A 27,949-nucleotide genomic window follows, 5' to 3' on the forward strand; every position below is an offset into this window, starting at 1 on the left:
GACAATCACTTCACCAGGATAAACACCCATCCAGGTGGTTTTCTCTCATTCTTGCCCAAAGGGCCATTTTGATAGCTATGCAGGAAGTGGCTTTCTCAGGAATTATGGGGTTATTGTCAATCCCTTCAAGGAGCCAAGGGATCTGTGGATTGGGCATAATGAATGCCTCCCCTTCTAATTGACAGGGCCACTTCAAACTGGACTAATGTAGCTTGGTCAGACAAGTACTCCTCAGTGAGCTTTCCCCTTCCAAGCTCAGTGCTCCCTCATCTCTGTGGGTCTCCGTAAAGTGTCCTTCCCTCACAAGCAAACTGGCCTGATGGCTGAGCCCATGGCAGTCACATGCACAGACATTTGTAGCTAGAAATGTCTAGATCTAGAATGTAATTGTGAAATCCAATTCAGGCACCATATTAGTATTCAGTGCCAAAAGGCACAGACCTTTTGGCAAGTTGTTAAATCTTGACTGTAGCCAAATACAGTTACTGTCTGCAGAAGGATGGATGGGCATCTTGCTAAGGCCCTGTGTGACATCTTGCATTCAGCCATGTCTGTCTTTTCATATATTCACACAGATAGCCAAACAGTTACTTTCTGCTAGGTAGCTGATAAGAGAAGCTAAAATTGGGAGTTACTTTCCCATAGGAGAATGCTCTTATGGAAGAAGAAGGGGTTGTTGAATAGGCATCAGAAATGGACTCCTAAGAAATAATTTTCAGCTCTAAAAAGAAGAATTGGAAGGAGAACTATGATGGAGGAGGTCTGATGGGTGGCACAACCTAAAATTGATCTAGAGAGTGGTGACAATTGAAGATTTGCTGTTTTAGTAAAGAGTAATGCTGGCTGATATACCTGAACTGAAGATGTCATAAAGAAGAATGTTCTATCAGTCAGTTTAAAAGAGAAAGATGAGTGGCCAATATTTAACCCTTTCTTCATCTCAAAAGTAGGATATAAATAGAGAACAAAGTAATTAGGAATAGCCATGGTCACATACATATTAGAGCAACATTACTGCTATCAAATGTACACAGTTAGAGAAACATTGGAGTGATATTGAATAGTAGAGACAAAAATGTTCTCACTGTAAGACAGTTTAAAAAGTCAAGTGTTATCAAGAACTGAGCATCGGAATGTACCTAGGTAATTTTAAATTCCGCTTGTAGACTTAGAAAGGGGGAAAACAAAACTAATGCCAGTACAATAGTTCTGTTTCCATAATCAATGGGGAGGGAGGAAATCCAAAAGAGCTGCTTTTGTGCTGCTTTTTTAATCAAATCCTAGGTACTCACAAGAATCCCCTATGACAAAACACTGTCAGTAGTGGGATTTAATTGATCAAAGAGTGTGAGCATCCAGTTAGTTTTCAGTGGTTTTTGCTACCCTGGAAGAGCAGGAGAGACTCCACATTCAGGGTTAACTCTACCTTCTACAGGGCACAGAACCTACACTTACCATCCTTTTGCCAATACCAGACAATTTCCCTTGAAATGTGGTGGCACAAGCTTATACTGTAGGTGAAGAGCCATCAGACTTTTCCTCAAGAGAACTGATGATGGCCAGACCACATTTTCATTTCATTTCAGCAAGGATGTCTCAGCAACAAGGCAGCCCCTTGTCTGCTGCCACAACAGATAAAACAGGCCACTCCAATTGGAGCACACCCACCTTGGTCATCTTTTTGACTAACACCCTACTGAGTGATATGTGCAAGGCAAGGTCCTTAGTCTTTCTCTTTTCCAGGCACTCTTAAGTTGGAAAGATGAAGAGGGAAGCTAACTGAACATAAGGAAGAGCCCAAATTAGGGATTCCATTGTGCTGCTAATAATGGGAAAATGTAGTTATTTTTTTCCACTCCTATTGTGCCTGCAGATAGTGGCCCTTTTTAAAGTGGTCCGTTCCCTGCTGGGGAAGTATGAGTTGCAGGATTATCCACAGAGCTGCTGTGAGAAATATTCTAGGCATCTGGTGAATAAAGTTGCTTAGATTCACTCAGAGTTGGACTTCAGCTGGGCAGCTCCTATTGAGATAATGGAAGCAAGTGTGATTAACTGGGATGAATTTGAACCTGTAACTTAAGGAGGTGGACAGGGTTCTCGAGTCTACTAACCTAACCACCTGTTTATTAGAACCCTGTCCCCCTTGGTTTATGAAGGCCACCTGGGAGGGGACAGTTGATTGGGTCCACTATGTAATATCAAACTCACTGGGAGGGGATGGTCCTTACCTGCCTTCAAGGATACAGTGTGCCCCCTCCTCAAAAGGCCTTCTCTGAACCCAACTATACTGGACAACTTTCATCCAATCTCCAACCTTTCCCTTTTAGGCAAGATTGTTGAGAAGGGAGTGGGGCTATGGCTATTGAGGGCCGTGGAAGAAACTAATTATCTGAATCTTTTTCAATCCAGTTTCAGGCCCAGATGTAGTACTGAAACAGCATTGGTCACACTTGTTGATGACCTTTGGCGAATCTGGGATGGGGTACTGCAACCATCCTGTTCTTGATCTTTTGGCAGCTTTTGATACCATCAACCATAATATTTTTTTGGCCCACCAGCAAGGACTGGGAGTGGGAGACACAGTATTGTGGTGGTTCTTTTCATTTCTCTGTGGTTGGGCTCAGTCAGTATTAAGAGGAAGGGAAAGATCAAGTCCGAGGCCCTTGGTTTGTGGAGTACTTCAGGGCTCTGTTTTGTTTCTATTATTAGTTTGATTTCTATGGCCATCCATTTCACCATTGTGACTCTGTGTGGCTAACCCCACAGGAAAAAAAAAACTCCATACAAAATAGCAACAATATAAAAAACATATAATGGCAACCAAGGACAAAACTCAATCAACAATAAATCAACAACACCTCAAGGGCTCCATCTACTCTATGTACTGACCCCCGTGCCCATGGAAATATCCAAGTTTTTAAAGCTTTCTGAAAAGCCAACAGGGTCAGATCCAACCTAATCTTGGAGTGCACGGTGTTCCAAAGGGCAGGCATATTCATGAAGAAGTGTTACCTGATAGGACCTACGAAGTGTGCCTTGTCTGTCACAGTTCTACACTCTTGCCCTTTCTGTTTAACAAAGACATGGGACTGCTGGAGGTGATCATCTATTGGTTTGGGGTTGGATATCATCAATATGTGGATGATATTAATTATACATCTCAACCCCAGACTGCCCTGTTGATTCTGTCAAGCTCTTGCCTCAGTGTCTGGAGGCTGTGTGGGACTGGATGGTTGAAATTGAACCCTGGCAAGACCGAGTAACTGGATTTTCAAACTCCCTAGGGCCAAGGATGTGTCATCTTTAGTCTTGAATGGGGCTGCACTTCCCCCTTTGGAACTGGTGCACATTTGGGAGTCTGGAGGAGCAAGTGGCAACTGTGGCTAAGAAGGCCTTCACATAAGTACATCTTGTGTGTCAGTTAAGCCCTTAACTGGACCAGGAGTTCCATCAGACAGCCATCCACACTTTAGTCACCTTGCATGTGGACTACTGCAGTGTGCTGTACATGGGGCTCTCTTGAAAATCACTCAGAAGTTGCACCTGGTCCAAAATGCAGCATGGACAATTATGAACATCTTGCCAAGCTCATATAACACCTTGGGTCCATAAGCTGCACTACTTACTAGTAAGCTTCTAGGGACAATGTGGTTATTACCTATTACCTATTAAACTTTATAGCATAGAGCCTGGCTATGTAAAGGATCATGTGTTCTTCTGTGGCTTCTGCCCAGTCTGTATGATCGGGTAGAGTTGACATGCTCCAGGTCCCATCCTTTAAGCAGTGTCATCTTATGGGATCTAGGAAGCATGCCTTCTCTGTCACAGCACCTGCCCACTGGAACACCCAACACACACTCCAAAATACATCTGGCCCCCATCCTGACTGTTTAAAAGAGCCTTGAAAACCTGTCTGCGTTCCCAAAATGGGTCTTTCCCAGGCCTTGTGTTAGGAAATCACCCCACCCCTGGTCCTGTGTGTATGACTGTTCTCCAGTGGTGTTTTTTTCTTCCAGCATTTGGGTTTTTTAATTGTATTTTAATTGTTTTTACTGTACCAATCGAAGCAAATATTTGTAGGTTAGGGTTGAACTGTGGAGTCCTTGGTGTTCTCTGAGCCTTGTTGTTTTCTTGCAGACATTTCATTGCCAGACTAGGCAACATCTTCAGTGCAAAGAGGGAGTGGGCCTTGCTCTCAGTTTATATACCATGGCTTGCCCTGCTTGTGTTGGTGGGGGTGTTGTTCTCTCCTTGGGAGTTCTTTGATTGGGCTGTTGTTTGCTGCTTGGTTGATTGCCTGCGTTAATAGTTCCTTGATTAGGGTGTATTGTACTGTTTGATGGTTCATCTGGTGTTAATCCTAGTGTTGATTTTTGCATATCTGGGTGTTGATTGCTGGCATGAGAGTGTACTGGTCTTTTGGCTTTTCTATTGTCTCTTTTGAATGGTATGTAAATGTTGTTTACCTCTATGTGTCTGTTGATGGCTGATTTGCCTGAATTTGCCATGCTTCCAGGAATTCTCTGGCGTTTTTGGATTTGGCTTGGTTTAGGATGCTCACAGTTTCCCAGTTGAAACTATGGTTGAGTCTGTCCATGTGTTGTGAGATTAAGGAGTTCTCATCGTGTCTTCTGACTGCCAGCTGGTGTTCGTGGATGCGCTCTGCTAGTCTTCTGCCTGTCTGTCCTACATTGTGGCTGTTACAGTCTTTGCATTGTATGTTGTAAATAACTCCTGTTTTTTCTTCTTGGGCTATTGGGTCTTTTGGGTTGCTTAACATGTTTTGAAGAGTTTTAGTTGGTTTATGTGCTAGTTTAGTTGGTTTATGTGTTTTTACTGTACACTGCACAGAGTTGTTGCAGAGTTGTGCAGGCTTATAAACAAACATGAATTCATTCTTCCTGCTTGGCTACTAACTACTTGGTTCATCACAACTCAGGAACCTACCCACCCATAATAGAAAATGAATCATGAAATTCCTCTTTCTTCTGTGGATGGATGGTATCCCAGATTACCCTTTAGTGAAGACAAGGCTTTTTTTTTTTTCTGAATACCTCTATAGTACCTATCTTTATGCCTATTTTTCTTCCACCTTAACATTGTGTAGTTCTTTATGATACTGCTTGTCAGTCCCTTAACTAGTCTGGAGATTGCTCTCTACTGCCATCTGTGGATCATACAAGAAAATTCTTTAAACCTACCTACCTGAACAAGGGGAAAAGCAGTCCAGCTATGAATACTCTCCATGATAGGGAAAGGGACTTCATGGTAAGTCCAGTTTTCTGTTCTGTTGTTTTTAATTTCTTTCTTTTGTTGGTGATTTTTGTCCCCTCTTTTACATTATTTAGTGTATCTGACCTTTAGATTTTTGGAGTAAAATTGAACAGTATTATAAATTCTCCAGATATAGTGGCTTTGCTTCAGTGCATGATATGTGTTCTGCCCATCTAACCTGGATGTACTTAGACTTCCTGCTGTTTTACTGGTCTGTTACCTGTGTGTCTGTTTCATCAGAGTAATTTGAGATGCTAAGAATGTCCACTCAAGATTTGAAAGAAAAATCATTCATGTTATGACAAAGATGCATCATACAAAGGGTGTCCTGGGAGGCATTCCCAATATTCTCTAAATCCAAGGTGAACATCCAATTCCTCCTGAATGGCATTAATATATAAATCAAAGCTCTGCAGTGTTTTGGATCCAATTCCAAAGATGTCATTCAGAACATTAATGTAGCACCAGTCTGCAAGTCTTCAAAGGAGCCTTGTCTTTTCCTAAGGTTACCTAGCAGCTGCAGAAATGTTCCAAAGCATGTTTCTGGAATTTAATCTGAAGTGCTATAGAGCTCTGGTATAATTACTGTTCTTCTGATTTGCATTTTCTTTATTTACAAAAGACAGACTGTTGTTTCTTTTTGAAATCTAACACTTCCTTTGTTTTTGGATTGCTGTGGTCATTGACACTGTTAAGGTTGTACTGGATGTGACAGAGTGCCTAACTATTTTTTGTCTGGAGAGCATGTCTGGAATTTTCAGAGAATGAATGGGTACTGCCAAAAAAATGGTTGCCATAAATGAGAATGACCTGTGCACTAGGCCTGTGCAAAACTTTTTGAGTTCAAAGTGGCCAATTCTAGTTTTCCTTTTTTTAAAGTATAGTTTTTATTAAGTTTTTCCACAGAGTAAAAACAGTACAAACTTTAAGATAAAAGAAATAGAGAAAAGTAATAGAAAAGTGAAAAAGAAATAGAAAAGAAGGAAAAAGGAAAAAAAGAAAGAACAAAGAAGTGGCTTCCGATCTTCTTAACAGCAGTTATAATTACATTTATATTTTACCCTCTCTCTTTACATCAAAGTTTCAATATTTCCATAATCTACTCTTTCTAATCATCAAATCTATAAATCAGTTCATTTTTTTCTTTTTTCAATAAAAAGTCCATAAGGGGTTTCCAGTCACTAATAAATATAGTATTTGATCTTTCTCTAAGCAAACAAGTTAATTTTGCCATGTCTGCTAGTTCTATCATCTTTACCAGCAATTCCTCCATTGTGCATATTTCAGAATCTTTCCATTTTTGCTCATATAGTCGTCTTGGGGCAGTTATCATATATAAAAATAATCTTACATGGCTTTTTTCTAGTTGTCCATTAATCCCATAAAAAAAGTTCTGGTTTCAGGTGAACCTTAGTCTTTAAAATTCTTTGTATCAGTATATGTATTTGAACCCAAAATTTTCTGGCTTTTTTACAAGTCCACCAAGCTAGATAAAATGGCCCTTCGTCTTGTCCACATTTCCAACATAAGTTTGAAGTACCTTTATACATTCTAGATAATTTTTCTGGAGTCATACACCAATGGTACATCATTTTATAAAAATTCTCTTTTAGGTTATAACATAATGTGAATTTCAGTCCTTTCAATCACATGTTTTCCTACTGTTCCAACAATACATTACGTCCAAAATTCTTAGTCCATTTTATCATACACTCCTTCAGTTGTTTGTCCTCCATTTAAAATTTTAGCAAGAGTTCATACATTTTGGCAATTACATGTTCATCATTTGTACATAATTCAACTTTAAATTCTGCCCTGTGTTGCTCAATTCCAAATATCCTGTTATCTAGCTTAAATCTTTCTCTTAACTGTGTGTATGAAAACCGTTGAAAACTAAATCCCCATGCAGCCAGTTCTCTTGATTTCATCTTATATTCTCCATGCTCTTGTTCTAATAACTCTCAATAGGTTAACCAATTCTATTTACCTGCTGTTTTTTTCCCTATAAAATGCTTCTTGTGCTGAGACCCAAAAAGGCATTTTCAGGCACAGTGTGGGTTTATATCTATTCCGTATTCTCAATATGGCACTTCTAACATAATGTTTTTTGAAATCTACATTAACCTTAACTTTATTGTACCATAGAAAACCATGCTATGCAAACCTCAGATCGTGCCCTTCTAATTCTAAAATTCTTTTATTTCTCAGCACTCTTTCATCCAAATCAAGCAGCGGGCTGAAAAATACAATTTTGAATAAGTAAATCCCAATCCTCCTCGTTCCTTTGCATCTTGGAGGACTTTATATTTAACCCTTGGCTTTTTCTCTTGCCATGCAAACAATAAACATTCTTAGGAAGCTCTGGTCTGTTTATTTAAGTAATTCCAAATAACCCCAAAAGCACTTTCACCAAAATTTTAATCTTTCAAATGTATACAGTCCCCTTTATCCACTTATAACTTTCTTAGTCAAAATCTTGTTAAGCTCTTTACTGTTGTTTTAAAGTCTTTTAAAAGTATTATTTCCTCTTTGTTTTACTTTCTGTAATTTGGAAGGAAGGCTAACTCACCGGGAGGCTATTTCCTTTGTCCCTCTGTTTTCTACTGATTGATTGATTAATTAATTATAATAATAAAATGTATTACAAACTAAACTTAAAGAAAGAAAAAAGAATAGAGAGGAGCAAAAAGAGCAAGGAAAAAGAGAGAGAAGAAAGAAAAGTAAGAATATAATAAAGAAAAAATAAATATATAAAGAAGTGGCTTCCAACCTTCATCACAAGTATAAGCAAATTTAGTAATTCTTCATGCTTTCTAAAATTATAAACATTTATCTCTTCATGCCATATCCCATCTTTTATCTATAAACAAATCTATAAAACATCATCTTTTCAGTCCTGGTGAAGTCCATAAAGGAACAGAAGTAACATATCTTATTTTAACCTTGATCAAATAAACCAACCTTATATTCCGTCCTTTTACTTCTAACAGTCTTAATCTTTAGTTTATTCAGATATTGTTGTAGGATTTGATTTTTCTTCATTTCTTCTTTGTCCCATTGCACAGATTTCTTCAAGGATTTAACAAACCTCTTCTGTAAATTCAATAGGAAAAAATTATCTAGGTCACACTCTTCGTTTGTCATTTGTAGTTCCCTTTTAAATTTTAAAACCTCACCCAGGTTCTTTTGTAGATCCAGTGAAACATCCTTTTATAAGTCATTCTCTTGGCCTGTCATTTGTAAATCCACTTTCAATACTGCCTCTATCTTGTCAGGTAAAATTTGTTCTACATCTGTCATTTCTTCAATAACATCTTTTGGACATAGTCTATCCATAAAAGCAGTCATCATTACTGACATTATTGATATTGTGGCTACTATTTTCTGATTCCATTCTTCAAAAGTCTCAGTATTTTGATAGTTATAACGTTTTGCATCATCTTACAGGCCGGTATATCTTCCCTCTACCTAAAATAATTAGTCCCCTCTAGTGTCCAGTTTTTGAAATCATGAAATTGCTTATTTATGTTTTGTCTTGTAAAAACCAAAACAGGATCTATTTCCCACAAGAAGCTGTTTGTACTTTATAATTAATTCCAAAATCTTATTCCAATTTTATCTGGACCTTTAGTCCGTTTATAACTTTCTAAGATCAAAATTTTATTTAACCTTTTGCTGTTTATTTCAGATTCTTTAAATTCTTAAGCTTATGTTTAAAATTTTATTTCATTCAGGGTTGAAGGCAGGCTCAGCTGGTATTTTCAAACTTGTTGTTCTGAAGGTCTCTAATAGTTTAGAAGTAGCTAATGATCAATTTCCAAAAGTGATTAGAAAGTGAGGTTTGTGAACTTAGTGTCCTTTAAAAGTCTCTGCCACAGTTGCGAGCAGGATGGCTAATCTGTCACCTCCCAGTGCTCAAACCTGTGGAAAACTGTTGTCCTGTGGTCTCCATGTGAGGAGCAGCCATCTGGAGCACATGTGGGTGATCTCCTGTCCTCTCCTTATTTGGAGAGATTCCAAGGAACTGGTCTACTCACCGGTTCCTTGGTCTTTGCTGTGGTTGTCAGCTCCGCTTTTGCAGAACCGTCTTTGGTTCGCCATACCTCCCCAGAAGCCTGTCCCACAGTTTTCAAAGACCACTTTTCAACTTAAATTGATTGTATCCAAAAGTAATTAAGAAAGTAAGGGTTTAGTTGAACTTAGTGACCTTTAAAAGGCTGTGCATTGCGTGTGCTAGTGTGCTGATTCTTCCTCATCCCCCAGCTGCTCTACTCATGAAAAGATTGCAAGGCTTCCATCCCACAGTCTCGTCACAAGGAGCAGCTGTCCAGGGTGCAGATGGGTGATCTCTTGGTCTCTCCTTTATCTGGAAAGACTTTCACTGACCAGAGATCACCGCAGGCTGCTGTTCACTGTTGTAGCACCATCTCCACTACTTTGGAGATGTCTAGTTCACCGTAGAACCTCACCCAGAAGCCTCCGATTCTAGTTTTCCAAGCTCAGAACAAGACTCATGTGAGAGCAGAACAAAACTTAGCAATTTTGGAGCAGGATGTTTCATGTGTTTTGGCTTTTGAAAATAACTTTAAGATGAGCCATTTGGACTGTTCTGAGTCCAGAATAACATAAGCATGTTCTGAGAGGGTTGTTTTTTTTAAAGGTTAGGATAAAATACTTAGCTGTTTTGAGTTTTATTCAAAATATCCAACCTGGGATGATTCTAACAGAACATTTCAAGCAAACAAGACAAAACTTTTTATTAAAAGCATCTTTGGAGTTTATGTGGGACCCAAAGACATTGTTGAAAATATAGCTTATGTTTGAGGTTGATACTTTGCATTGCTGCATGCTAATTTTGGTTTGCTTTTAATTTAATTACAAGAACCAGGGAATGTGCTGGAGACCAAGGAAAGTGTCACAGGGCATGCTGATGCCAATGGGAGCTCTGGGGTCAAGATTTCCAGCAGGTTCAATGAACTTAGGAGCTGTTCTAATGTGTTTTCAGGGGTTGTTTCAGATGCATATGTAAGCAGAGATGTGCAATTAATACCCATGACATTGTGTTTTTATAAAGGATACAGAATAAATTATTGTGCTGGAATTCGGTGTGCACTTATCTGGGAGTATACCATATTGAAGTTAATGGAGGTTCTTCTAAAATTCTTCAGTGTAGAATTACATTGTTAGTGTAAGATTGGAGAGAGTGTTTTAAAACTTTATGAATTACAAATAAATGCTAACCACCCACTTTCTTTACTATTAAATGATACCTGTGTATTGTAGGAATGCTGTATGTTCACTTAATCCAGGGGTTCCTAAACTTTTTTGCCATAACAGCTCCCTTTAGTGTAATCTTAATGTACACACCTCCCCTAAAAATCCAAACACAAAAATGAACACAACTGAACAATGAAAACAATACAATGAAACTTTATTTGAGGTGTTGTTCTATGTAGTCAAATTCTTTTGTTGTTTATTCGTTTAGTCGCTTCCGACTCTTCGTGACTTCATGGACCAGCCCATGCCAGAGCTTCCTGTCGGTCGTCAACACCCCCAGCTCCCCCAGGGACAAGTCTGTCACCTCTAGAATATCATCCATCCACTTTGCCCTTGGTCGGCCCCTCTTCCTTTTGCCTTCCACTCTCCCTAGCATCAGCATCTTCTCCAGGGTGTCCTGTCTTCTCATGATGTGGCCAAAGTATTTCAGTTTTGCCTTTAATATCATTCCCTCAAGTGAGCAGTCTGGCTTTATTTCCTGGAGTATGGACTGGTTTGATCTTCTTGCAGTCCAAGGCACTCTCAGAATTTTCCTCCAACACCACAGTTCAAAAGCATCTATCTTCCTTCTCTCAGCCTTCCTTATGGTCCAGCTCTCGCAGCCATATGTTACTACGGGGAACACCATTGCTTTAACTATGCGGGCCTTTGTTGTCAGTGTGATGTCTCTGCTCTTAACTATTTTATCGAGATTTGTCATTGCTCTTCTCCCAAGCATTAAGCGTCTTCTGATTTCCTGACTGCAGTCAGCATCTGCAGTAATCTTCGCACCTAGAAATACAAAGTCTTTCACTGCCTCTACATTTTCTCCCTCTATTTGCCAGTTATCAATCAAGCTGGTTGCCATAATCTTGGTTTTTTTTAGGTTTAGCTGCAAGCCAGCTTTTGCACTTTCTTCTTTCACCTTCATCATAAGGCTCCTCAGTTCCTCTTCCCTTTCAGCCATCAAAGTGGTATCATCTGCATATCTGAGATTGTTAATGTTTCTTCCAGAGATTTTAACTCCAGCCTTGGATTCCTCAAGCCCAGCATGTCGCATGATGTGTTCTGCGTACAAGTTGAATAGGTAGGGTGAGAGTATACAGCCCTGCTGTACTCCTTTCCCAATCTTAAACCAGTCAGTTATTCCGTTGTCTGTTCTTACTGTTGCTACTTGGTCGTTATACAGATTCTTCAGGAGGCAGACAAGATGACTTGGTATCCCCATACCACTAAGAACTTGCCACAATTTGTTAGGGTCCACACAGTCAAAGGCTTTAGAATAGTCAATAAAACAGAAATAGATGTTTTTCTGAAACTCCCTGGCTTTTTCCATTATCCAGCGGATATTGGCAATTTGGTCCCTAGTTCCTCTGCCTTTTCTAAAGCCAGCTTGTACATCTGGCAATTCTTGCTCCATGAATTGCTGAAGTCTACCTTGCAGGATCTTGAGCATTACCTTACTGGCATGTGAAATGAGTGCCACTGTTCGATAGCTTGAACATTCTTTAGTGTTTCCCTTTTTTGGTATGGGGATATAAGTTGATTTTTTCCAATCTGATGGCCATTCTTGTGTTTTCCAAATTTGCTGGCATATAGCATGCATTACCTTGACAGCATCATCTTGCAAGATTTTGAACAGTTCAGCTGGGATGCCGTCGTCTCCTACTGCCTTGTTATTAGCAATGCTTCTTAAGGCCCATTCAACCTCACTCTTCAGGATGTCTGGCTCTAGCTCACCGACCACACCGTCAAAGCTATCCCAGATATTGTTATCCTTCCTATACAGGTCTTCTGTATATTCTTGCCACCTTTTCTTGATCTCTTCTTCTTCTGTTAGGTCCTTGCCATCTTTGTTTTTGATCATACCCATTTTGGCCTGGAATTTACCTCCGATGTTTCTAATTTTCTGGAAGAGGTCTCTTGTCCTTCCTATTCTATTGTCTTCTTCCACTTCCGCGCATTGCTTGTTTAAAAATAATTCCTTATCTCTTCTGGCTAACCTCTGGAATTTTGCATTTAATTGGGCATATCTCCCCCTATCACTGTTGCCTTTTGCTTTCCTTCTTTCTTGGGCTACTTCTAGTGTCTCAGCAGACAGCCATTTTGCCTTCTTGGTTTTCTCTTTCTTTGGGATGTATTTTGTTGCCGCCTCTTGAACAATGTTGTGGACTTCTCTCCATAGTTCTTCTGGGACCCTATCTACTAAGTCCAGTCCCTTAAATCGATTCTTCACCTCCACTGCATATTCCTTAGGAATATTAGTGAGCTCATATCTAGCTGATCTGTGGGTCTTCCCTAATCTCTTTAGTCTGATCCTAAATTGTGCAAGAAAAAGTTCGTGATCTGAACTACAGTCAGCTCCAGGTCTTGTTTTTACCGACTGTATAGATGTCCGCTACCTTTGGCTGCAAAGGATGTAGTCAATCTGATTTCGGTGTTGTCCATCTGGGGAAGTCCATGTATATAGCCGTCTCTTAGGTTGCTGGAAGAGAGTGTTTGTTATGCACATTGAGTTGTCTTGGCAAAATTCTATCAGCCTATGTCCTGCTTCGTTTTGTTCACCCAGGCCATGCTTACCTGTAATTCCAGGTGTCATTTGACTGCCCACCTGTCATGAGTAAGGATGGTGAGCAGGGGGCTCCCATCCAGACTGTCAAGCGCATGCGTAGCACTGATGAATTGTTCAGCCATTCAAAGAGACACAGATCGGGACCGCCTTAACCCTTGGGGGTTAGATGTCTGGGTTTTCCCACGCTTCTTCAGTTTGTTAGGATTCCTGTTAAGTACTAGCAATAAATATTAGGGACCAGTTCCTTGTCTCAGTGTGTTTCCTGGTTGTTAGGACACCACCTTAGCATTCCAGTCTCCCGTGATGAAAATAACATCTCTTTTAGGCGTGTGGTCCAGTAGGTGCTGCAGATCCTCATAGAACTGCTCTACTTCAGCTTCTTCAGCATCTGTGGTTGGGGCGTATATTTGGATCACTGTGATGTTAGATGGCTTGCCCTGAATTTGAATTGAGATCATTCTATCATTTTTTGGATTGTATCCGAGCACTGCTTTAGCCACTCTAGTATTAATTATGAAGGCTACTCCATTTCTTCTGTGGTCCTCTTGTCCACAGTAGTAGATCTGGTGGTCATTTGATGTGAAGTGGTCCATTCCAGTCCATTTCAGTTCACTGACACCCAGAATGTCTATCTTTAAACTTGACATCTCACCAATAACCACATCCAATTTGCCCTGGCTCATAGATCTTACATTCCAGGTTCCAATGGTGTGTTGATCCTTAGAACATCGGATTCGCCGTTCACCACCAGCACCGTCGGCCGCTAGCCGTCCTTTCGGCTTTGAGCTAGCTGCGTCATCACGTCTGGGGCTAGTTGAGCTCATCCTCTGTTCCTCCCCAGTAGCATTTTGACCATCTTCCGACCTGGGGGTCTCATCTTCCGATGGTATACCGACATATCTCTGGTTGTACTGATCCATTTAGTTTTCACGGCAAGAATACTGGGGTGGGTTGCCATTACCTTCCCCAGGGATTGCATTTAGTCTGACCTGTCTGTCATGACCTTCCCGTCTTGGGTGGTCCTTCACGGTTTAGCTCATGTCATAATTGAGGTGCTCAAGCTCCAGCACCACGACAAGGTAACGATCCTTTGCTGAAGAGTCAAATTCTTTAGGAAGACATTAAAAAAAAAAATCTTCAAGGGAGGCACACTGCACAGTTTGGGAAACCCTGACTTAATTCCTAATTAGTATTCTTTATATTAGACTAAAGAAAATGCTGATCTGTCTATATTCTCAACTAGATAGAAAATTGGCTCATTTTTCAAATTTCAAAATATTTGGGATATCTTCTGTCTTTATTTGTTCTTTAGAGCTATACTTTATATAATTAGATTTCCAATATTTATATGCACCAAATAAATATAGCAATATAACTAATATAATCACACTTTGGACAAAAATCTAGACACAGCAATCTAAAAAAGGATCTGGCCCAACACAACAATTATATATTGATACAATTTATACCAACTATTGTGCTTCTATCACACATTTTGGCTTCCAGTTGAGACTTAACAGCTTTGTTCTGTATTAGTAGAGAAAAACATTGCAGCCTTTTATGCCAGATGCCCAAGCAACATTTGTTTTCTGTGGAACACAGAGAAAAAGTATATGCGCCTCTGGTGTGAAAGTTGACTCTCAGCATATTTGTTTCCTAATACTGGTGTGGATTTAGAATGGTTATAATATTAATTTCCTAATGTATCTTTAAATCATTGCATAGAACCAGTGCAAGCAAAGTAAAATTTTACTGATTATGTGGGCATACCAGCCAAATATAAATGTTACTCAGAAATGAACACTCATTATTAATGTATGCTCCCATCAAATTGTAAATATTCATAATGGTAATGTATGCATTTTAGAAATATTACTGTTGTTCACCGACCAGCCAAAGTTTCCCCAGTCTGGTATTTTACAGATATATGTAATTGGAATACAGCTTCGGAAATTCTCAGCTGGCAACTACTGTTCTGGCTAGGAAGTGTGAGAATTATTGGCCCAATCGGTGGGGTGGGGGGCGGGGGCAAAGGAGGATCAGGGTGACAAGCTGAGCTTGATTATACAGAGGATACCTTGAAATCCATGTGCGTAGAATTTGCTTTGCATGGCATTATCCTAGAAGCAAAATAAATCTTTGCTCCACATGATTCTGATTCTTAGTGGTCTTGAGAAAAATCTTTCTAAAGAATTTAACTACATAGACCAACACCCAAAGAATCATAGAACTGTTTTTGTACATCACAGGCAGCAGCTTCTGCTGCCAATATATCAGACAAAGTGTGAAACTAAAATGACTTCCAGTCCCACTGAACATGCTGCAGATAATTGAATTTGCCAGCTTTGGCTCTTGGATAGAGAAGACTTGCAGACAGTGATCACAAATAGGCAAATCATTGCTAATTTGTTTAACATATATACTGCCAAAAGAATACATTTTCCCCTGATAAATTTATAGTTTCTCTATAAAGTCTTGTGCCTCCTGGAATTTATAAATATTCATCCTGAGGTTGTTTATGATGGTCTGGGTATCAAATAACTTTTTTAATTGTGTTTCAGAGTTCCTACTGGGCATTAATAATGGTAGTAATAGGGCAGAATGATTTCCTAATGGTGTTCTTAGTGCTGGTCATCCTTTCTCAGCCTTAGTTGGCAGTTATCTTACTTGGAGGGCTGAACCACTGGCTTTTTCATCATAACTCTCTCTGCTCGCAGGAACACAAAGTGCACGTGCCTCATCAAAAGAATGTTTGTATCCATGCATGTAAGCCCTAAATGAGCTCCTTTTTGTAGGCAATTAGATATTCTCTGGGAGCAATGGTGCTATGACATATGGGCACACTTAGGATGGCTGAAATTACTTAGCCTTCAGCCTATGGCCTTGACTTGTCCTGTAGGTGTTTGTGAATGGTCCTCTTTATGTACTTAATGAATTCATTCCTCATTACAAGCCTGGCCAGACCATTTGACCTCTGTTGATCTTGGTTTTCTGGAGCATTTCTCTCCTCTCTCCTCCGCTAAATTTCTCTTGTGTGACAAATTGTATTGGTGTTTGTTTCTGGAAGGAATCGGCATTTGCAGCTTAACACTTTGTTAAGTTTTAGATTGATGATTTCCTTTAATAATGAACACACATAATATTTGTCGGGTTCTTTTTTTCTTTAATCAGTATGTCATGCTGAACTGAATGCCATAATGAACAAGAATTCTGCTGATGTGAAAGGCTGCAGCATGTATGTTGCCCTGTTTCCATGTAATGAATGTGCAAAGCTCATCATCCAGGCAGGTAAGAAAAAGTGCCAGACAGATTTTCTGTATCCTGTGCTGCCTGTTTGTGGATACGTCATCACAGATGTATTTGGTTTTCCGATTGCTGCTGTTTAGATCTAAATTAATTGCACTATCAACCTTTAAGTTACTCCTTGTGTTTCTTATCCTTGAATGGTGCCAGGTTTTCCAGCACTAATTGCATCCTCTGTGATTCTTAGCTTTTTTTTCATTTAAGTTTGTAACTTCCTAGACCAACAGCTGCCAAGAAACTGTGCAGACCTTGCATATCATTACTGTCAATTTACATTGCTCTGACACATTGTGAATAGAATATAAGGGGAAGAGAGGGAAGAATAAAATTTGTGTGACATAAGATCTCCTGGGAATATATATGTTACATTTTAATTTGAATATCAGACATGGTTAGCACTTGAAGATTTTTATCTCTTTTGTCATAAATGTCATAAGGCTTACAGGATCTCTCTTATAATTATGTTTTTCATTACAGTAGTTAAATATTTTTGCCACTGCTGCAGTTGTGCTAGTTGGGCCTTTCATCAGATTATTAGATACTGGTAAAATGCGCATCCTTATGACAGTGTTCAGAGAAAAGTCTTGTATATTTCTTAGCCACCTGGGGTTGTGATATCTACCTCTCTACAGGTTCCTTGATAGTGAGGGTCAGACTACCTCCTGCCAACAATGGTAGGCCTGCTCTGCCTTACAGCACCATTGCCTCCAGTTCCTTACCTGGAGAGATTTTGTAGTTCATTGGTAGAGATCGTGCTTAGTATATAAATGATCTCTGGTTAAATTCCTGACATTTCCGATTAGTTCTGAGGGGAAAAAAAGTCTGCCTGAATATAGAAGAATTACTATTAGTCAGTATGCACAGTAGTAGCTTGATAGACTACAGGTCTGACAATTTTAGCAAGTTTTCCATGTAGTTATCTTTTCCAAGAGCGAATTGCAATCCTTCACTTAGGAAAAAAAAAAAAGTCATGCATCATTGGGATGGAGACCAAATCCATTGCTCTCATCTGCACAGTCCCATTTCATGTTTTGTTTCCTGATCATATTTTTAAAAAATTGATGAAATATTGAGAGAAAATAAATTTTGGAAATAGGCTTTTAGTGCAGAACAAACATTTGAGTTCCAAAATATTCTCTGGTACATACAGAAGGGTTCTAGTTAACATATAAATGAGTTGATGAATATTTTATATACATAACCCAAACATATAACTTAATCAAATTGTCTTGGTTAATTAAAATTTTAGTAAATCAGAGGGAAACTTTTGCCATTATTTTCTTAGAAGCTTGTCATGGCTGAAATGCAGGGAGAGGAAGAATATGTTTAATACACCTTACATTACAAAATATACCTATAATGGCACAAAATTTAGCTTATAGTATAACAATTATGTAATGTATATTAAAGGGAAGTTATATAATAAGTGCAAACTATATTATCCCTGTAAAACAAGAATCACTGAAATAAAATGTGGAAGATACATATCAGGTGGCAGCACCTAACTAACACTGGTTAATGTCAAAAAGCTATGCAGACTGTGATTTGACTTATATATAGATGGAAGTACAATATGTTTAGGTAGCAGCAGTTTCATATTTACAGTTTATTGTTGAATGTGTAGCATCTGTCTATAGCTTTCTTTATATATCCTCCAATAGTCGCTTAAGTAAGGATAGAAAAAAATAATTTATTTGTATTGCACTCCTTGAAATCCTACTGCTACATTTTCCCCTTTTAAAGCCCTATAGCTTGAGGCTACAAGTACAATTTTTTGCCTCATTAACAGCACTACTCCTTTCCAAAGATATTTTTAGTTATAGCAACATCTAAATTACAGAATACATGATCCAGATCTGTCATGCTGATTGTAGTTGTTGCTATCATGTTAGATGACCTATTTTAGCTTGTTTATAATGTGCAGGATCAGCATGCTGCATTTTTTAACTGGTTGCGTTAAATAGTTGGGTTTAAAGTAAATGGGATACACAGGTAAGGTGGAGGTTACATTGCACAGGATACTAATTTACTAATTTCTTAGATGGGGAATATTCCCCATGCTTAACACATCTCTGAATCTCTGAACATGTAATTACTTCTGGGCAAACATTTCAATTCATTTTTATAAAAGCTTGATTGTGGAGCCAAACATACTGGGGGCTTATACCAAAAGATTCTGTAAGTTTTCCTTTTACGGTAATTAAAATATAATATCAGTGATCAACAGAGCTCACGTTGCTGCCTCTGGCAGGTCGAGTTTTGTAGAAGAGTTTGTAAAAGACATTTCCTTTTCTTCCGCTGCTGGTCTGGAAACCTTACGGAACACCTCGAAGCAGAGGCTTTGTTTTTGTCTATATATCTAAATGAACTGTTCTTGGCTTGTACTTAAATGTTTCTTCTTTTCAATTCTGGTGTTTTTTCACTATTCTAGGTATAAAAGAAGTCATTTTTATGTCTGATAAATATCATGGTACTCCGGAGATGATAGCTGCACGGCGCTTATTTGATCTAGCTGGAATTTTGTACAGGTGAGTCAACACGTGGGGATTCAAATTCTTAGACCCACACCCCATCCCCCAAATCCCAGATCTTCCTTTTGCATGCATTGGGCTGCTATTGCAGCATCTTAAACTTATGAAGGAATCTGTTGCCTCTGCTCAGTAATTTCTCATTTCCCTTCTTTATACACAATGATGTAAGTAGAGACAGTGATGTTATTAACACTCAAAAGAGGGTGGGGACAATAATAGAAAAGTGATTGATTGTTGCAAACTTTTTTCAGAGCCATTTATGCATTCTTATACACAGAAGAAGCAGAGATGAGCTGTTTTTCATGAACTGATTTTCTTGTACTGGACACGCTGCTATGGTTTTCATACAACTGAAGCATCAGAAAATTATAGACTGTATTTGGTTTCTTTGAAAAATATGGCAAACATGTCTGCCAACCTATCTGCAAAGAAAAGTGGCTGATGATTGTGACTTAATAAACAAAAAATACAAGGAATTATTGTGGAAACAATAGCCCATGTCCTGCAAAAAAGCAACACACATTGTTCACAAACAACAAAGATTAGTTTTGCACAAATGTATTGCAACTTCATTAGTTAGTGAAAACAGTCCCATATTCACTGTGTAACTAAAGCATGGTTTCAACTATAAAGAAGATGGCTGTGAAAATACAAAACTATAAAGCCAAAATGGATATTGATGGCCATCTAAGTCAGCAACTTGCAGCCCCGGGGTCCCATGCAGCCCTCAGATCAGCAAAGTCTTTCACAAAAGATAAATTCATGCCTCTAATGATCAATCTGTCCTTTGCCCAGCAGCCCACCATCTATCTCAGAAGAGAAAAAAGAGGGTGTCAGAAAATGTTGGGTGTAGAGAGATAATTTTATTTATTTGCATACTTTATTGCTTTTTAATTAAAATGCGCCAAAGTAGTTTACAGTGATTACTATGAATAAAATAAAAACTTGAATAGAAGTCATTTTAAAAAAAGTTTAAAATTAACTACAATCAGGGCATGTGGCAAAACCAAGGGATGGTCTGGATAAGAAACACTTTGCAGAGCATATCAGTGTGAGCAAAGCAGCCATCCTCGAGGTGTTGAGATAACTGTGTTCTTTGAAAGGCTCAGCCTGGCTGCATCAAAGGTTTTCCAGGTTGCCTGTATGGATGCAAGGACAATACTTCCATTGGGACTGCTGGCAAAGCAAGATGGCTGTGCATACACATGTAGGCAGAAGCAACCAGCCCACACTGCCAGTAGATGCTCTTGGCCACTGAGGTTACTTGGATCTCCAGGGATAAAGCTAAATCTACTAGCAGTCCTAGGCTATGTGCCTGTTCCTTCAGGGGGAATGTGGCTCCATCCAAAACAAACGAACTACCCAGCTCCAGGACCTGAGAACTGCCTGCCCACGGAATTTCAGTCTTACCAGGATTCAGTTGTAGCCTATTGGCCTTCATTCACTCTGCATTCAAGCCCTGAACTGCAGTGTGTTGGACTTGGTTTTGCATGGCCACACCTCACGGAGATCTGACAGAGCAACAGAGCTGTATGTCATCAGCATGATAATGACACAATCTCTCATATTTTTTAAAGCAGCAGCATGAAAAGGGTTTAAAGTATGCCAGGTAGGTAGATACTGTAGGGATTACATTGAAAGGGATAGCAATTGACAAGTGATGCTTCTAAGACGAGGATTATTTCTGATGTTTATAACGTCTCTGAATAATGTCCATATAGAGATAAGCCTATCTCTTGTATATGCTTCAAAACTAAACTTATTTTTCTCTGCCAAATATATTTTATTAAATAAAAATAGATTTAAATAAAACAATTCTAAATGGAAACAGTTTTATCTCAAGAATAAAATCAGTCTAAAGCAATCTCTGAAGCCATTTCTTGCAAATGTCTTTCTTTAAAACTACAGCGTTAAGAAATGACGGTAGATTTTGAAAGGCACTAGGAGGTAAATGGGTTCAACTACTAACGTGATAGAAATTTAATTTTTCTGTCTTCAGAATTTGAAAATTGTGAATCTTAATTTGTATGTTCAACAGTTCTGACAGAACATTTTAGACAGAGTCCCCTTTTTGGGAGAGATGGGCGGTGATAGAAATTTGAAGAATAAATAAAATAAATAAATAATTTACTAAAGTAGAAAACATGAAGTGATAAAATGCATGGAATGGTAAAAATGATCTGAAACACACACATAATATACTATATATGTGTGAGAGATACTTAGTACAGCAGGGGCACAAGTCATTCTGTTGTGAGATCTTTCTAAAAATTTGTCTGCGGCTGGCATGCCTCCAGTATTTCTGACCAATTGGCTGGATAAAGTTTGTGTACAATCATTCTCCCAAACATATCCTTCATTATTGACTATTTTTGCCCTTTGTAATGATTTGTGAGGGTATGGCTAGGCTTAATGAATCTCTAGTACTGAATTGTCAAGCTTAATGAGACACTAAATCCACATTATTTGCATATTCTTCTGTTTACTAGTAGATTGTAAAATATATACAAGGTCCCCAAATACCTCTCTTGCTAATTGCTGCAGCAGATGCTCTAATGATGTAAAAGGATGAGCTTTGTTGATGGTATTAATTTTACAGTTCTAAAGTTGTAGCTTTAAAATGATTCTAGCTCCAGCAGTTTGTATTTTATCCTCTTGCATAATGCAGTGTTTTCTGCCTTTCCTTTAAGACTACAGAAGCAAACTTTGGAAGTTTTCTATTAAAAATTGGCATGGAAAGAACATATAAAATGTTACAGAGAAGCTGGTTACATGATGCCACCCCCTGCAGCTAAGTTGTTAGAAATCCTTCTAACTCCTGGCTAATTTATGAACTCCAGTAGCTGAAGAACATACAGACTAAGCAACCCCATGTGTCTTTTTGTCTTAGTCTTTTTTGTTCTGGTATCTCTCAGTATGGTGCACTATAATTGGCTCCTATAGAGATAAAACATAGAATGAATCCAAGGATATGCTTTTCCCTTCTTAAAATTTAGTTGGGAGCCAAAGCAAACAAAATGTTTAACTACTTCACTAGCTAATATTCCTCTCTCTCTCTCTCTCTCTCTCTCTCTCTCTCTCTCTCTCTCTCTTTGTTATTTTTAGAAAATTCAAACCAAAGTGCAGTAAGATCATCATTGATTTTGATTCAATTAACAGCAAACCAAGTCAAAAGCCTCTGTGAGTTACATCTAATTAAATCTCTAGAAGAGTATGATTATCCTTTTCTTAGAAGCTGCTAATGCCTTTCATCTTGAAGTTAGGCATAACTTTTTAATAGCCACTACAGTTTAAGCAGATCTAAGGAATGTGTCAGAACTTGAACATTTTTGCTTTCCCTGCTATACATTTAAACTTTGACTTCCAGGATTTTACTAAGCCTTCTGTAAATGAAACTGTATGTGAGTTTTGGATTAGTGGGTGAACAATACAAAAGCCATTCAATACATTGTGTCAATTATCTAATAACTGACCTGACTGAAGGGAAATAAAATCACAACTAATATTCTGTGAATATTGACTTTAGAAGGACAGTTGAAGAATCACTTTAGCAGCATATAACTGTAAGAACACATGTCCTAGCTTAACTTAGTCCAGACTGCCTAGACAGTTATGCAACAAAATACTTTGATAACAGAAATCCATGCCAATACATTACACCTTGAGACATCCACTTATTTAATTGCTTCTCTTGCAGTGTTCTGTATGAGTTATACTTGAAAATGTTTTGCATTGGATATAATTTTAGAATAGCTTTCATCCCCTTCTGCTCCGAAATATCTTACTTTTTTTAGAGGATATGAATAAATCATTAGAACCAACAAGACTTCTTTGGAGCTGAGTTTTATACCTAAACAGTAACTCTTCTATTGGTCTAAATCTCCGGGAGACAATCTAATAATTTGCAGTGCTGAAACCAGCCTCTAAGGTAATCGGTATTTTCCTCTAAGGGAAATGAAGAGGCTTAGGCCATATTGAGGCTGTACATGCCTAATGGATCATGGTTTTAGCTTGCTTTTATTTGCTAAAAATTGGCCTTGGGCCATAAGTTTAAGAAACATTGGTTAAAGCTACCACAAGCTTTCGGTATAGATTCTTTTATTTGATTTTGACAACGAATGCTTTATGTATGTTTAGTTACTCCAATTATTTCATTTTAAAAACATGTATTGTGAAGTTTGGTATATATCTTTGTATTAAAATCATTTTGTAAGTTAAGACATTTTGTAATTTGGCATGATACCAGTGTTATAAAACTTCTATTAAAATCTTACTTTGTGAAATAGATTCATTATTATTGTATTACTCTCTGTGCTTGGTTCTAAACACTGCTGTTTCTTCAGTCATGCAAAGTGTATTTTTAATATTTGTGATATAATTAAATAATGTAATTCCTTCAATCATTAGTCATATTAGCTGTGCTTAGTAGAATCCAATTACATTTGAAGAGCCATTCTTGGAATAGAGGACTAATTTCATTAAAGAAATGTAAATGCTGAGTAGTTCTGGAGTATTGTTCTTAAACTGAAAAGATCTCCTAGTCAGTGTATTTTGTCAATTAAAAAAATACTAGACTATAAATAGTGCCTTACAGTAACAAAAGCTTTTCCTTGGTTTTTGTTTTTATCATTAAACCTCGTTCTCTAGCCTTCTCTCTTGTTATATGGAACACATCCAGTGTGGGTGAAAATATGATCTGTACTGGGAGTGGTGCTATTTTGCCTATCCATAAATTACTAGTGGTTAGGTAAATGTAAATGTAGTCATATATTCTGCTGTTAACGTCATACTCTCTTTTACGCCAATAAGTGTAAATTGGCCAAGATGTTCCGAGAAAGATCTTATGGTCATAGTGGAAAATGTGTTAATATTATCAGCTCATTTCATGACAGGAAAATATTCTATGAACAACTAAGGGAATTTTCATTAATTTGAAAATAGGAAATAAATTGCTAATGCAGCCAGTAAATATATTACATTTTTAAAATTATAATGGATCTAGAACTGTGGCTTTCAAGGAACACCGTTTTAATTTAAAATGTGAGATGGAAGGGACATAGTGATCCAGACCTGAGCACTGAAGTAGGCATTTCTGTTGGCTCTTTCTGAGTAGTAATCCAGTATATTTTGGAAGGAAGATACTTTAAAATTCTGCAAGAAGGGAATTAGCAAAGCAGCTTACATTTTGAAGTGCAAGTCTTTTGAACTCAATTTAGCATAGCCAATAATCAAGATTTCTGGGAGTTTTAGTCCAATTTATCTGGAGAGTTGAAGTTTGCCTGTCTTGTAATCCAAATGATATGCCATAGGAACAGGCAGAAGAGCTGCTGGAGTGCTATGTAATCAAGGCCAATATATGGCAATTTCCACACCAGTTATTACCAGTACAGCATACAATTTAGCATTTCCAGATGCTTTGGTACTTAAAAAAATATCTCCCTTTGGACAGCCATACTATCAAGGGATTGTAGATTTACTGATAGCATGAGAAGAATGTTGAGGCTCTTTACATTCTTTATAGTCAGAACAAATAAATATTTAAAGCACACACTTCCATTAAGAACTCTACTATTATGTTTTAAGAAACATGATAGCAGATTGTCCCTGCCTTATTAAGAGTTCTACCTATAGCTATCTTACTGAGTACTGGTAAAGAAGGATGTGGTTAATCAAAGCCTGTAGACTTTGAATGTCTGATTGCTTTGTTGTTAGTTCTGCTGATCCAGAGAATGGGTGGAATTCTGTTGTCCAAATCTGGGAGTGGGGGTAAGCAGTGACTTCTTCCAGTTTCTGTTAATAGTGTGCTTGTAAGTGGTTACCTATAGAGGGAAATGTTCCATATATACAAGGTCATGCTTGTAAGACATTAATTGACAATTGCAGCATCATGACATGAAACAAAGGGGAATGTTGCTGACTGTCATTACCAATAGATAACATGAAAGGCCTGTATTTTTCAATGGGATTGCTACACTCAAAGGAGAGACAGGCAAGAAAGAAATTGAATCCCACGGTAACTAATATTCCTGTGTTGATCTTCAAAGATACAATGCTATAAAGAGGAAGATTGAAATTTTTGCAGGCTTCAGATGGGCTATTTTTGACATTTGTTTATATCCAGTAAAATAAATGTATACACCGTAAATAAGGACTGAAGAATAAAATACATGTAATGGAATTGATTCAATTAGTTACTAGCACAATCTTTTTATTGTCATTACTCCCTTGCCATTACTCTGTTAACTAGAAGGAATACAAAATAGTTGCACCCTCAATTAATGTCTTGGGATTTTATTTTACAATGCATTTCAGCTGGTCAGACAGTTAAAAAAATAATTAAATTGTTGGCTTTTATCTTAGTTGTATCATGCAGGGCTAGTTAACATGTTACTATATATAAAGTACTTGATAAACCTATAATTTTATGATATATAGTAAGTTTTACTAATATACATGCATGTACTAGATTACCTAATAAGACCTTAAGACAGTGCTGCTACTGCCTTTACCAACTAAGGTCTAGGAATGGGTCTTCCACTTGATGGTTCTGACTGCCTCCAGGGATCTCTGAAGCAATATGATGTATATTGTCTGAAACTCTGGATTTCAAAATGACTACGTATAGGAAACATTTCTACATATGACAATTTTTTGTTTAGAAGCCATTCTGTTTGAGAACCATCCTCTTGAACAGAAGCTTCCAAGCTTGGGGTAAAGGGACATAGGAGTCAGTAGCAAGCCACAATGACATCACAAGGATGACATGTATGTCATGACATGCAAATGGTGCTTTTAAGTACTTGCATCAGACAGGATGCACATGTCACCATTGCACACTACACGCAGACCCTGTGTAGATGTCCACCCAGATGGCATTTTTAGTATGTCTTGGATGTTTTACAAAATGGTTGTTGCAGGAGAATCAGACTTTCACAAAATGGCTACTATGTTTGGTTTGGCCTGTAGCCATAGAGCCACACAGATTGCTAAAATTGAAGAAAACCAAGAATAAAGGTAGGCATGGGTTATAATTCTGTTCTTCTGAACCCACAGCTTCTGTTCCAAACACATATTGCAGAGGCAAGTTATTTGATCAAGAATATGAGGATAAAGCCAAATTACAGTATAAACTGAAAAGTCAAATCATCTATCAGCAAAGCATATCAGAAGGCAAGTGGAAGATACACATAGGCAAAATAGGAAGACCGTATGTAGAAAATCCAAGCAAAAGATAAATTTATACCCACTCAAATCTGCCAGGGTTATATATACAAGGCAAACACATTCCAGACAAACCGCCCAAGCCACTTGCAAAATTCTGTTACTATAACCCTATAGTAAAAGTAGTTTTAATAGTCATAACTTGGTAAAGTAAAAGTTTTAATATAACTTTGGGTTCCAATTCTGGTTTACCTTGAAGGGCTGACAGATACCAGCCTTTCTACCCCTTCTTTAGCTTTAAGATGTCCCAGAAGAAGCAGCTCCAACTTGTATAGATTAAGCTTCAATTTATTTCAATCTACTAATTGAGATCGAGCAGTTATTCAAGAACTACATAAAGCTGATTGTCAATAATAATGCCAATGACAGTTTAGTCCTCTTTATTAAACTTCTTTCCATGCTTTTCAAGGATATGCTAAAAAACTTGAGAGACATAGTTTCTGTGGATGAGAACTCCCACCACCACCTTCTGGAGTCTTTAAAAGGAGACACACAGCAAATCCATTTTATTGCCTCCAGGACAGTACATGCAGAAGAATATTGAAATGGTATCAAGAGATCAAGGAAAGTCAACAATTTTGCAAAAATAATCAAATTGGTGTCCAAGGCAATCTCAGGTATGGCCTCTGGTTGGAAAAATGGTCCAGGTAATTGACGTAAGTCATGAACAGGGGCTGCTTACTAACAGAGAACAATCTTGGTCAAAAAAAAGTGAGGTTAAAAATCAGCTAGTATTTCCCTTATGAATCAGAATCAGCTAATGAACAATTACAACCCAACGTAAGAGCCCCTTGGTGGCTCTGCCTTGTCTTCTACCCTGAAATATCTATGTAATCCTTTTGTAATGCAGTGACTTTATTTTTGTTACGTTTTAGAAGGAAATAAAATATCTGCTAGGGCTGTGTATTCTTTGAACATGGGAAGAAAAATGTGCTTCAGACCTGTAAGTGCAAGTATAACACTTTTCTGCTACCACTTACAACAGCAGCATCTTTTTTTCAGTCCTCCATATTAGGGACTCATTAAAGTGATTCTTAAAGCAGCAGCATCTTTTTTTTCACGGCCACATGGAAGACCCTGAAAGAAATCATAGGCTGTTTAATGAATAGCAGAGATGTGCTGTTTTGATGGGAGTTCTAGAGCACTTCTTACAAATCATTTTAAAGTATGGACAGCCCTGTAACTTACAGTCCAATTCTCCTTTCCTTCTTAACTGTAGATTCCAGAATTCTGATTCTATTGTAGGAGAGGGGAAAACAGAAAAAGCAAAGAGGAAAAGGATCACCTAAAGCTTGCTGCCTGGGGAATTCTGGGAGTTGAAGTCCACACGTTTTAAAGTTGCCAAGTTTGAAAACTATTGACCTAAAGAAATAAAACTATACAAACTCCATGCTTGTATCAGAAGTTAAGTACTAGTCCAAGCCCATGCCTGTCTTAGGGTTTTGCATTAGATCCATAGATAGACAGACAGACACACCCACACACCAATCATTTTTAAAAATCTTATTTTGGAAATGTTTCTTCTTTTCAGTTTAAAGATAACACTACCAGTGATTTTGCAGTCCTTGAGTTTTCATTACCCCCTCCAGAGAAATAAGCTTTGTTTAAGATGTATTCTTGTATGCATGTCAGGCAAATGCCTTTTTCTATATTCCACCGTCTAGGATTGCCTGCATCTCAGCTGGGCATGTGGAGATGTGAGGAGTAAGCTATGCAAGAGTATGTCTACCTGTATGGGTTGTCTGTTTTGATTTGGGGGAGAAAAAAAAACCCTCTTGATGACTGCAGCAGA

At 38.1% G+C, this 27,949-nt stretch overlaps 1 protein-coding gene across 1 annotated transcript in view; it reads left to right on the forward strand.

Annotated features, from left to right (window-relative positions):
- DCTD (dCMP deaminase) overlaps positions 1-23,219 on the forward strand; it is a 33,074-nt gene extending 9,855 nt beyond the window's left edge. The window contains exons 4-6 of the mRNA XM_063310369.1: positions 16,274-16,390; positions 18,837-18,933; positions 22,042-23,219. Of these exons, the coding sequence (XP_063166439.1) occupies positions 16,274-16,390; positions 18,837-18,933; positions 22,042-22,120 (293 nt within the window). The 3' untranslated portion in view covers positions 22,121-23,219. The remainder of the gene's footprint in view (positions 1-16,273; positions 16,391-18,836; positions 18,934-22,041) is intronic.
- The last annotated feature ends 4,730 nt before the right edge of the window (positions 23,220-27,949 follow it).

Source organism: Candoia aspera, chromosome 8 (genome assembly GCF_035149785.1).
Source record: "Candoia aspera isolate rCanAsp1 chromosome 8, rCanAsp1.hap2, whole genome shotgun sequence".
NCBI classification, from domain to species: Eukaryota; Metazoa; Chordata; class Lepidosauria; order Squamata; family Boidae; genus Candoia; species Candoia aspera.